This window comes from Balaenoptera borealis, assembly GCF_965194805.1.
Source record: "Balaenoptera borealis genome assembly, chromosome: 1".
NCBI lineage: Eukaryota > Metazoa > Chordata > Mammalia > Artiodactyla > Balaenopteridae > Balaenoptera > Balaenoptera borealis.
Genome location: NC_138860.1, coordinates 120,470,286 through 120,483,205, shown reverse-complemented (window position 1 = coordinate 120,483,205; position 12,920 = coordinate 120,470,286). Strand labels below are relative to the sequence as shown.

At 39.1% G+C, this 12,920-nt stretch overlaps 1 protein-coding gene across 1 annotated transcript in view; it reads right to left on the bottom strand.

Moving 5' to 3' along the window:
- The window catches only part of LOC309636301 (uricase), a 41,427-nt gene extending 28,992 nt beyond the window's left edge, over nt 1-12,435 (bottom strand). Inside the window, exons 1-2 of the mRNA XM_082408698.1 lie at nt 12,228-12,435; nt 1,251-1,469 (exon numbers count right to left, since the gene is read on the bottom strand). Coding sequence (XP_082264824.1) covers nt 1,251-1,469; nt 12,228-12,425 — 417 coding nt within the window. The 5' untranslated portion in view covers nt 12,426-12,435. The remainder of the gene's footprint in view (nt 1-1,250; nt 1,470-12,227) is intronic.
- Between the last annotated feature and the right edge of the window lie 485 nt (nt 12,436-12,920).

Sequence of the window (12,920 nt, the reverse complement as noted above, 5' to 3'; positions counted from 1 at the left end):
CATAGCCCTGCCTATACTTGCTGGGCCATTCTGATTAGCAAGAGAAAGGTTCAGGGTGTAGACAGACCTTGCAGAAATAATATTTCAATTAGTTTGTTCGGGCTTCCCTGGTGGCACAATGGTTAAGAATCTGCCTGCCAATTTAGGAGACACGGGTTCGAGCCCTGGTCTGGGAAGATCCCACATGCTGCAGAGCAACTAAGCCCGTGCACCACAACTACTGAGCCTGCGCTCTAGAGCCTGCGAGCCACAACTACTGAAGCCCGCGTGCCTAGAGCTCGTGCTCCGCAACAAGAGAAGCCACCACAATGAGAAGCCCGCGCACCGCAACGAAGATTAGACCCCGCTCGCCGCAACTAGAGAAAGCCCGCATGCAGCAACAAAGACGCAATGCAGCCATAAATAAATAAATAAATAAGTTTCTAAAAAAAATTAGTTTGTTCATTTCGTGCATTATGGGTGTGAATTTCATGCAAAAGCATGAGAAAAGAAGCTTCCCAGTCTACATTTCTTGCCTTTCTAGACTCTTAGCAAATAAAAAAATTATCTTGAATTGCCCAGAAATCTGCTGGTCGTCCAGCACAGTTTCACTCACACTTAGAGAAACCTGAGGTAAAAGTGCTAAGAGATTAGAGTCTATCAGTTCCAAGACCCTTCTGAAAAGTACAACTACCACCAAATGTGGACACTAAGTGGTCACGGAGTTGGGAAAATCAGGAAGGTATTAAAAGTTGGACAGATCTCGAAATGTATCTGATACTTGATTTTCTTCTAGAGCAATACCAAGAAGAGAAATGGTAGTTTCTTCTATAAATGCACATCATTCTAAAAGAAAAAAATAATAGGACTCAAATAATTGCCTGACAAAAATGTGTAAAATTCTATTCTGAAATCTTCTCAGGGCCTTGATTTGCCAATGATCCTAATTAAGAGATAACATGTAAATTTGTCAAGTAGGATTCTCTGCCTAAAAGATGTTGTAGTGAGTTGAGAACCAAGAAAAGAGAACAAATGGGAAAAAAAGAAGAAAAGAAAAGAGAATAAAAAGGTGAGTTTAAAAAAAAAAAAGCAAGATTTTCTGTAAAGCTGAGACTTTTAGAATAGAAAAGGAATTTTTTTCAATGGTTTAAATGTAAAAATAGGGTTAAAAAGTACAGGGAACTTGAAATAAGCAAGTAGTATCCTCATAATATAGTACGGTGATTTCTGCATCCAGATGGGCAGCATCTAAGAAGTAGAATGACGCATACGCCTTTGAACTTTGCCAGGACATGAACTGTGTTCTTGATGGTGTCGGTAGGGATGAGGTCTGAATTGTCTCCATGCAGGTAATCTTTTTTGGATCTCAGAGTAAGTTGCACTGAAGTTGCCACTTCTTTAATGCTGTGATATTTTCCATCTCGCTGAATATGGAGAATTTTTACCATATCCTTCCCATAGCCAGTTCGGACAAGCTCCACCTCATCATTCTGCAATGAAAACAGTCATCTTAATGAAGAAGGCTAAATGAAAACAAGAAGTCAACTTCAATTTCTTTAAGCCTTAATTTTATCATGTAATCATGAAAGGTAAGAGTCAGAGTATTCCTGAAAGAAAGATCATGCCTTACCTTTGAAGGAGAATGAGAATTTGTATGGAGAAAAGAGAATCACAAGGAACAGATGAAAATATATCAGATTGGCCTGAAGAGAGACAGGTAGATGGCTTTCTTGATAATAATAAGCAACAACAATAATAACCATACCTCCTGAGCCAAACTATTTACTCTTATTTAATCTCTACTAACTTAATCCTTATATCAGCCCTATGAACTAATATTATTCCCATTTTGCAGAGGGAGAAACTGAGGTTCAAAGAATTTAGGTGACTTACCCCAGTTAGTAAAGGATAGAGCCAAGAATTCACCCTCAGCTCTGTTGACTCCAAATTGTGTACTTCTAACTACTACATAAACTGCCTTCCTCTATAAAATCTTTTGACTATGTTAACTGGAAATAATTATATCCCCTTTTTTATAGAGAGTAGTATTCTGGAGAAATGGCCCTGTGATCAATAAAAACAATTTGAAAATTGCTTCTTCTACTTGCTACCAGGAAGAAGAGTAATTAGTGACAGGGTCTAGACTACCTTCAGCAGTACAGAGCCAGAGCCAAATGGCTGCAAGGAAAGCTATGCTTTTAGCGAAGAAACACTTAATAAAAGCTTGTGACTGATTCATTAGTATCCCTGTCTGAAGCTGGAGCGCTCGCTAGTGAATACGTCCATCTCCACTGCTAGACTCTATAAGACTTGTCCCTGGGCTTTATTGGTGTTTGAGAGAAGAGGCAGGAGGGAGCAGAGGGACAGGAAAACCTATTCTATTTAGCATGAAAATTAACATTAAAATGGTAGTGAGAAAAGGTGACAAAAATAAAAGTAAACCAAAAACAACATGCAGTGAGAATCTGGGGAGGGTCGCAAAGAAGAAACCTCGTCTGCGAATCCCACGTAGGCGATATGCTCAGATAGGCCAAGGGCTGCCTAAGTATCTACCCACATAAAAAAAATCACCAAATCCCTTGGGAGGAATTTTAAAATGCTTGCCAACATCAGAAATTATTGTCATATTCTTAATCAAAGTGGGGTAGTGAAGGTTGCCTTAAATCTTGGGGATAGAGCCTGGTAGGGCATGCTGCTGTTGGTTATTGAACATACCCTGAAGGTCTGTGGTGTCTGAATTCAGTGCTTCCTCTGTAGGAGGGACACATGTAAGGGACAACTCTTGGAGAGGTCCCTTGGATGCATCTGACCCAATCTTTGGGGGACTCATCTTCAAGAAAAGTATCAATAAGAAAACCTAAAGAGCAGACTTGAAGGATCCTAATAAGAACTATAATGCTGACAGGGAAAGAGGCACAGTTGTGTGATTGTAGTGGCTTTGAAATCAGACCATGTCCAAATTCTGCCTTACCACTTATAGCTTTGTGGCTTGTGACAAATAATTTGATGTCCCTGAGCCTCAGTTTCCCACTTTGTACAAATGGAGATAACTGCCCCTACAAGTAGAGTTGCTGGTGAATGTGAAAGGGCTGGCTCAGTCCCTGGTACCTGGTGGTGCAGTGAGGTCAACCCCAGTAAGAGTGGCCATGTCAGGCCTGGCTGTGGATGTAGCAGCAGAAGAGATAGCAGAGGGGAACTTGATTAAGGGCACTAGTTTTTAGAGTGGGGAGCACTGCTGGAAACAGCAGAAGGAAGACTCTGGCATGTCTCGAATTGCAAGGGATTCTACCCGGGCCAGGGAGGCACTTGGCTGGCTTGGGGTCCCTGGATGGTATGGGCTGAGGTCCAGGACCAAAGGTCTCTGAGACCTTCCATCATCCTCGGCACACAGCAGGACTTAACAAATGTTACTCCTCAGTCCCATCCCCTGCCACTAAATACCCAAGTAGGTTAGTCTGTTGAAAGCAAGTGGTACCCATGAGATACAGAGTAAGATTAAATGATAGCTACCCTTCATTTCCCTACCCCTGTTCATTAGTTCAGCTTCATATCTTGCTACACCCTATTTCAAACTCCACTTCAGCTATCCTGAGCTAATTGTGGTCACCCAGGCCCTACATGTGTTCTTCTTTGCCTGTAGGCCTTTGAATTTGCTATTACCTCTTTCTTGAACATTCTTTCTCTTCCTTGCTACCCAACTACCAATCTCTTTACCTGCCTAACTTCTTCTGACTCAACTTCTTTAAGTCTCAGATGTCACTTCCTCTAGGTAATTTGCCCCAGCCCTTCAAGTCTGGAGTAGGTGTCCCTTCTATGTGCTCTCAAAATGCTCTGTTATTGCCTTATCAGAGTCTTTATCAAATCACATTACAATAGCCTCTTCATGGGTCTGATTTATTCAAAAACAGTAAACTATGAAAGCAGAAACAATTTCTATCTTGGTCGCCATGGCAACCCCAGTGCTCAGCAGAATGCTTGGAACACAATTGGTGCTTAATAAATAAATGTATCATGAATGACCGAATGCTGCCCCACCACCTGCACCTCTTGTGTAGTGACATGGAATAGTTCATGAAAATACCCCAAAGATTGCAATACAGGAAAAGCTGCTTCAGCTCAGACCCCAATCAGGAAGTTCCTCTTCCTGGGAAAGTGAGGAAAGCAACTTCTGCCCTCTGGTCACGACAGCCTGGAGATCACAGGCACAGCTGGCTGGAGAATAAAGGGCCAGGAAGGGCAGAATCGCAGGTAGACAAAGTTACTGACACAGCACAAAGTGTTCACATTGCTAATAAGACAGAGCATTCTAGCACTGTGCAGCTATCCTGGGGTTCATGCAAGACACACGCGGGAGAGGTCAGCACTCTTTAGCAAGCTCCCTCCTGACTGTGACGCTCTGGCAAAGGCTGAGTAATCATGTGCGCTGAGAAAAGAGTCAGAATAAAGAGGACATAACCATCCGAGACTGGAGCAGGATGGAACAAGAACGGCGTGGGACACCCAAGAGTCCCTCAGCAGGACCTGACAGAACAGATAACGGCCCAGGCCAGACTGAGGCTGTTCTCATCAATAAGACCTCCCCAGTTCTGCAGTCTGAGAAACCAGAAGTAGGTGCCAGAATCCTATTGTGTATAATGCACAGTGTAGGGCAGGGATCCATGTCCAAGATAACCGTACAGTAAAATCCCAAGGTTGCTCTCATCTGGAGGGTGGGCGTGTAGCTGAGAGGATGGAGTCAGGCCAAGTGTGAGTCTCTGTTCCACCACCTATTAGCTCTGTGAATGGCGGCAAATTTCTTCATTTATAAAATTAATAATAGTAGTGCCCATCTAGCAGGATTGCTGTGAGGATTACAGGACAAAAGTACATAAAGTACTTAGAGAAGTGCCTGGCAAATAAGAAATGTTCAATAAATGTAGCTATGACTATCATTGATAAATAATAATTATGTCATATTTTGCATCAAAGGGTCCTTCCAGTTACTGTTAGAGAGCAATAGTCAGACGACTGTACACCAGTCCAGAGCTAGGGTGGCTAAAATCAAAGACTGCTGCTATGATATGGCCTACTTCTGCCTTCATACTTTGGTTGTCTTTCCTCAGGCTTGTGTGGCTTGAGGGAACAAAGTCATAAAAGGAAACAATTTCCTAGAGTAATACTCTGGACAAAATGTCAGTAGGAGTAAATCTATACTTGGCTCTACACAAGAAAAATTCCCTTTTCTTAGACATGTCTTCAAATATAAAGGGATAGAGAATCACTGATTGCCTGCAAGTAATGTTGGAGAGAACTCTGAGAGATTTTAAATGAATCTTACGCATCTTCGCTTAGATACTGAGTGTTCTCTTATTTCCACGTCATATTGAAAGTGATGTAGGTTGTCACTACAGGTCTAGGAGTTCTTAGCCTGGAGTCTGTTAATCTCTACAAGGCCCAGTGGATGGATTTGAGGTGGAAAAAATATTAGGAAAGATAAGGGAAAACTTTTATAGATTTTAATTTTAAAATGACTAGAATTTTCTCTCAAGTATTAGAAGAGCTTTTGTAAGCATATCTCTACCCTCCATAACAGAGGGAAATACAGAAGTGCTAGCTATTTTGGACCCATCACACATATTTAAATATCAATTCAGTTGCAGTGTGCAGTGATAGATGGAAGAACTATGTGTGGAGACATGCCCCCCTCTCTATCTTTGGAATGTGCTAGAGAAGTTCTTTCAATTTTCCACCTAGATTTTTCCTTTGCCTAGCTATTTTCTTGGGCATTTGTGAACGAGAAGACTTCTGAGAAAAACGTTGAACTAATATGAGAAAAAGGGGCACTCATATGAACTATCTTAATATCACTCTGTTGGATCTTAATAATACATAAAGATAAGAACAATAATGATGAATAATAATCTTAGAGGCATCTGGTATTTTTTGGCTGCTTAGGATCAACTAAATCTCAGATGGAAAAATATTGATATCTGCTAGCAAATGTCATGTTGCTTTAGGCCGTAGAGTGGCTTATTTTTACTATCAAGGGGGATAAGCCTTGAGTTATGTTCAAAGTGTGGCTCCAAAGGGATTTGTCAAGCAGATGTTTCAAGCACAATATAATGACTCATATGAATAATTATTGCAGAAAGGGCGACCTGTCACCTAATGAAGACTCCATCTACAGGTGTTCCGTTATTTTCATACTTCTGCCTATTACAAAGGATGAGAGACTCATCACTAAATGTCAAGGGAAATGCTAATTTTCTTCTTGCCAGCCTCTCCGTAGTACCAATAGCCTTAGGGCAGGGAACTGGAACAAGGCCTCAGGAGCCTCTAGGAATAGGAGCAGAAAACCTCACAGCGAAGAATTGATAGAGACCTCCAAACATGCAGTTGGAAGGAAATTCTACTGAAATGCATACACTGAAAGATTTCTCTTTCCTAATGTATAAGACTTGAAAATAAAAATAATAGTAGCAACAATTTAGTGAGGGTTTGATGGGAAATTTCTATATATGAGTTCCTCTAACCCTTTACAAGAACCCTGTGAAGCAGATATCCTTAACCAAGTTTTACAAAGGAAGACACTAGGGTTAGGTAACTTGCCAAGGTCACACAGTTACTGGGTGACAGAGGGAGGAGGAGTACCTCGACCATTTGTCCCAAAGTGACACATTCTTTCTCACTACGTCAGAGTCCTTACACTCATTAGGGAGAGAAAGGAAGCATTCTGATCCCTCCCAGAAGGAGGGAGGTGGGCATGCTACTGCAGAAACTTGCATTTCTATACCATTTAAAAATTTTCTATCCACTAAAGACCTATATTATCTTATCTATTCCTCACAAAAACCCTGTGATTTGGTGGGAAGGACCCTTATTTTAATATAAACTAGATCAATGATGTTAAGTGAGCTTCCCAAAGCTGACAGACAGACTGATACAGTGTAAAGGGCCCTACTGAGACTGAACAGTGTTATTCTACCCACACTATACTAGGCAGAACTTACCCAAAACTGGAAGATGCCCCCTGCTCAAACCATTGGTTTTTCTAGCACTTCAGTCATTTTTCTAAATTACAGATAAATTCTAAGCTCAGATGAATTCTGTGTTTATTGCAGGGATGTTTAAACTGTGAAATAACGGAAGGAAAGAAGGGTGCTTGCCTTCTGGGGCAGGATTAAAATTCAGCTTCATGCCTTCAACAATGGGGCACCACTTTTGAGTTGAACATTGACGTTTTTCTGGATCAGGACCATTGAAAACATGAGTAATGGAGGCTTATTTGTGGTCAATAGAACCATATCACTAAAGGACTGTTTTCAGTCCATCTGCAAAGACAAAGAAATAACTTCATCATGATAGAAAAGAAACAAGGTAAGAAGGAACCAACATTTAATGAGCACCAGTTATGTGCTGGAGGCTATGTACACAGCATCTCATCGAATCCTGATAGCATTTTGTAAAGGTGCAGCTCATGAGTCCCACCTTTAGAAAAGGAAGCTGACACTCATGAGGTTAAATAGTTTGGTCAAAACTGCGTGGCTAATGAGAGGTAGGACCAGGCATGGACCCAGATTTGCCTGATTATTTTTGTGATACTCAGCTATCTCCCTGATATAACATTATAGTGAAGTTCTTTATAATGGGATTTTACCTACATACCCACATTTATTTGTTTCTCTGATTAAATTTAATTCATTCTAAAATCTGCATAACCCCAAAACTGAAGTCTCTGAAACCTTTTTTATTCAATCCATACATTCATCTCTATTTATTTAATTCCTTCTAGTGACAAGCACCGTGGTAAGTGCTGGAGATAAACAGCAAACAAGGCAGTCACTATTCTGCCCTGATAGAGATTAGAACGAACTTTAGAGTAGAATAAACTTTTCTGGTAAAGAATCAAAGAGTATTTTAGGTTTTACAGGCTGTATGATCTCTGTTGCAACTACTTAGCTCTGCCATTATGGCATAAAGTAGCTATATATAGTACATAAATGAATGAGTGTGACTGTATTCCAATAAAACTTTATTTACAGGAACAGACAGTGGGCCAGATTTGACCCACAGGAGTTTGATGACCTCTGCTTTCTAGAGGAACTTCAGAAAAGAAACCAAGTATTTAGAACACATTATGACAATTACTCTAATTGAAAAAATACAATGGGTTTTGGGACTATATTGTAAGGGACACCTAAGCTGGATTGAGAGAGATGGGGGATGGCTTCCAGGAGGAACTGGTATCCACAAAGCCCCCTAAGTGATGAGTAGGAATTAACCAAATAAAACTGTCTGGTCCTCTTCCACTTATTCTACTTATATTTCCCTTTAACCACATTTTTCATGAACAATTCTTTATTTTACAAATGCCTGAGTCATTTTGTTTGTCTCATCCCATTTCATCAAATTAATGATGCAACAAGCATTCAGCTTTCTGTCACATTCTAGATTTTACTCTGTATATTAACAGTCTTATAACAGTTTGAACAAAAATAAAGTTGAACTTAAATATGAAAATTTTATGGTATGTAAACCATACCTCAAAAAGTTATTGAGGATAAATAAATAAAGCCAACAGTCTAACTCCCATGAGTCCTCACAGGATGACTGCACTTTGATGAAACCAGCACAGACCAGGGTCTGGAGAAACCCAGCTTTATCTCAACCTCAAATTCTCGCACATAAAGCTTTAAGGAACATGAACTCATAACCAAAAATCAAAGGTACACATGGTAGCAAAGTATCATGAGAGAGAGTCATAGAAATAACAGGTAGCAAAGTCTGACCGGCAAAGATTGGAATGATCAGACACAAAATAAAAGTCATATATTTAATATTTATGCAGAAATGAAAGAGAAGGTTGAATAGCTTCTCTCGAGCAAGAAATAAGGCACTATAAACAAGACAAAGAAAATTTGAAAAATAACCCAACAGAACTTCTAGAAATGCACTAATAAGTGGATTAAGAAACAGATTGAACACAACTGAAGAAAGAACTAGTTATTTGTAAGAGGTAGAGTAACAGATTAATCTTGCCAAAGAGAGAATTAGAGAACTGGGAGACTGATCCAAGTAAAGAATCAGGGATTAATGCAGACACACACGAGATGGAATATATGAGAGAGACATAAAATGAACTAGAAATGAACTTATTTACAAAACAGAAACAGACTCAAAGACATAGAAAACAAACTTATGGTTACCAAAGCGGAAATGTTGGGGAGAGGGATAAATTAGGATTTGGGGAGTAATTTATGTACACTACTATATATAAAATAGATAAACAACAAGGACCTGTTGTATAGCACAGGAACTCTACTCAGTATTTTGTAATATAACCTACATGGGAAAAGAATCTGAAAAAGAATATATATATTCAGCTACTTTTGAGCTGAACATTGACTTTTATCTAGATCAGAATATATATATTCTTTTTCAGATTCTTTTCCCATGTAGGTTAGTACAAAATATTGAGTAGAGTTCCCTGTGCTATACAGTAGGTCCATGTTGTACGTTAAGAAAACCATAATTCAAAAAGAGACATATACCACAATGTTCACTGCAGCACTACTTACAGTAGCCAGGACGTGGAAGCAACCTAAGTGTCCATCGACAGATGAATGGATAAAGAAGATGTGGCACATATATACAATGGAATATTACTCAGCCATAAAAAGAAACAAAATTGAGTTATTTGTAGTGAGGTGGATGGACTTAGAGTCTGTCATACAGAGTGAAGTAAGTCAGAAAGAGAAAAACAAATACCGTATGCTAACACATATATATGGAATCTAAAAAGAAAAAAAAATGGTTCTGATGAACCTAGGGGCAGGACAGGAATAAGGACGCAGACATAGAGAATGGACTTGAGGACACGGGGAGGGGGAAGGGTAAGCTGGGATGAACTGAGAGAGTAGCATTGACATATATACACTACCAAATGTAAAATAGATAGCTAGTGGGAAGCAGCCGCATAGCACAGGGAGTTCAGCTCGCTGCTTTGTGACCACATAGAGGGGTGGGATAGGGAGGGTGGGAGGGAGACGCAAGAGGGAGGGAATATGGCGTTATATGTATGCATATAGCTGATTCACTTTGTTATACAGCAGAAAGTAACACAACATTGTAAAGCAATTATACTCCAATAAAGATGTTTAAAAAAAGGATATATATATATTCTTTACTGTGCACCTGAAACTAACACAACATTGTAAATCAACTACAATTAAAAATTTTTTTTAAAGAATAGTATTAAAAATGTACTAGAAAGATATGATAGAGAGAATGTGGAAGAGGCAAAATTTCAAGAGATCAAGACTGAGATTTTCACAACTAGAGATTATCATACTAAGCGAAGTAAGTCAGAAAGAGAAAGGCAAATGCCATATGATATCACTTATATGTGTGGAATCTAAAATATGATACAAATGAACCTATCTACGAAATGGAAACAGAATCATGGACATAGAGAACAGACTGGTGGTTGCCAAGGGGGAGAGGGTTGAGGGAGGGATAGAGTGGGAGGTTTGGGTTAGCAGATGTAAGCTTTTATATAGAGAATGGATAAACAACAAGGTCCCACTGTATAGCACAGAGAACTATATTCACTATCCTATGATAAACCATAATGGAAAAGACTATTAAAAAAAAGAATATGTATGTATAACTGAATTACTTTGCTGTACAGCGGTAATTAACACAACATTGTAAACTGTACTTAAATTTTTAAAAAAAGACTGAGATTTTCTAGGATTATTGGATGAATGAATGCAAACTTCCAACCATTAAAAAAGAAGCCCATTACCAAGTAAAGTACTCGTCTTTGTTCACTATACTTGGCCAAATTACAATGAAGGGATTTTCTACTATTTCTACTCTATAGAGGTAATCACGTTGTGAAGGAGACGTGATGTTTTCATAATATTGTACTAATTGGGCTTCAAAAGTGGGTAATGTGAAAAACATTCTGCTCAGTTTGCATTTTCTCCATCCACCAAATTCACTGTGCTTCCTTCCACGACATTACTTTGCTGTTGTTAGTAAAAACCCAGAACACACTGGAATCTAGGCTTTAGGGTAATGTTGAAATCCCTGGAACCCCTCAACCACCGGTACAGTGTTTGACACCTAGTGATTGCATAAGGAAGGTTGTTGACTGACAATCAGCATGACCAGGTCAGCAACAACAGGAGATAAGCTTATTGAAAGTGACACCTGAAAGGAAAGAACCTAATTAATTGTGTTTTTCCAGACCTTGAAATACATTTGGCTTTAGCAAAACCATCCTAATACAGATATCCTGTAGCTCAGTCACAGGAAGGGCTCAGGTTGTAGTAAAAATAATCTTAGCTAACACTTATGGATCATTTACTATTTGCCAGGCACTGTGCTAAGTGTGTAATGAGGAGAAAACGGGAATTATTTTATATCCTATTCAACATATGTTCTTTAGCCTACGTAAATGAAAACAAGTTGCTTGCATTCTGCATATGAATTAATGAATCCTAAGCCTAGTGTACTCACCTATTATCATTATAATACCAAAAGTTATCACAAGATAAAATTAAATTTATTTCACTTTAACTTAGAAAAGTAAACTTCATGCTATGAAATTTTTTTAAAAACTGATGAAATTTTGGGGTTGCTGAAATCCTTTTTTTCTGAGTGCAGAAAACACATACATTAAATAAAATGATACCCATGGAGGAATGGTCAGAAAAATGCTTCGCGGTTTACCAGTTTGGTAGGTTGTGAAACCAGATACAGCACAATGTTGGCCTCAGGGCAGCAAGTCTCAAAGTTTAGGGTGCAGCAGCATCACCAAAAAACTTGTAAATAGTGTAGATTCTTGAGCCCAACTGGAATAATTCTTATTCAGCAGGTTTGGGTTGAGGTCCCTTTTTGCCAACACCACAGGAAAATGTGGGCAGGCAGTCCATAACATTCCTCACAAAATTCTGTTTTAGGAGAAAGAGCTCTAAGCCCTTCCATTTTTATGATCCCCAAGAATCCTGAACAACACCAGCTCAACCATAGAAGTGATCCAGTTTGCAAGGGTCCAATTTAGTCTGAATACCTAAGTGACTCTGATCTGGATCCGTAAGCAAAGGGACAGATCAGAGCCATAATGATTTTCAGGCATAAAGTAAACTGCTATTTATTATTACAGCATCTTTAATAATTGATTCAAAGGCATCATGCACTTTAAGAAATGTTTTCATATGCCTATCTACTTCTTCCCTCCTCCAAAAAGAGAATGGTCTCACCTTTTTATAGTCATGGAAATGAGCCATTTTCCCTTTGCCTTCAACTTCAGATTCAGTTTCAAGAATGGGAAAGAATAATTTGGGCAAAACAGATGCTTGTAACATTTTTATTTGATCTGAAGCATGAGTGGTCAATATGTTTACCTGATTGCATTGCAACCAATTGGACACCAAGTCCTCTTTGAAGTAAAGCACCATGCTGAGTGGCTAAAACCAGGAGGTGGAGAGGCTATGTAAACATCTTCAGTAAAATACAACTGAATTTGCTCTTTCTTTGAAGCAAGTCCTTGAAGTACCCTTTAGGAAATGTTTCCTTAAGATAGAGAATATTACAAGTGATAGATTCTAATTATTACTAAGATAGATACAAAGTTTTGTCATTTCTGTGTAATGTCTGAACCACAAACATTTGCTCTCGCTCATAGAGAGACAATCATAGGGAAAAAACATGAAACAGATTTTATTCAACATCTATTTATCAATACAGAGTTCTCCTGTCCACTGAATTTCATACTACATGATGTTTACTCCCACGAGTTAACTATACTTCCCTTTTCTTCTCGCCAGGGCTTTTTGATGACATTGCAAACTATTCAGCAGTCAACAATTCAGCACAAAGGCGTTCAGAGTCACGCTGGCATGTTGTGACAGAATCACACAATTACATGGGATCCGTCCCATTCTGAAAATGCC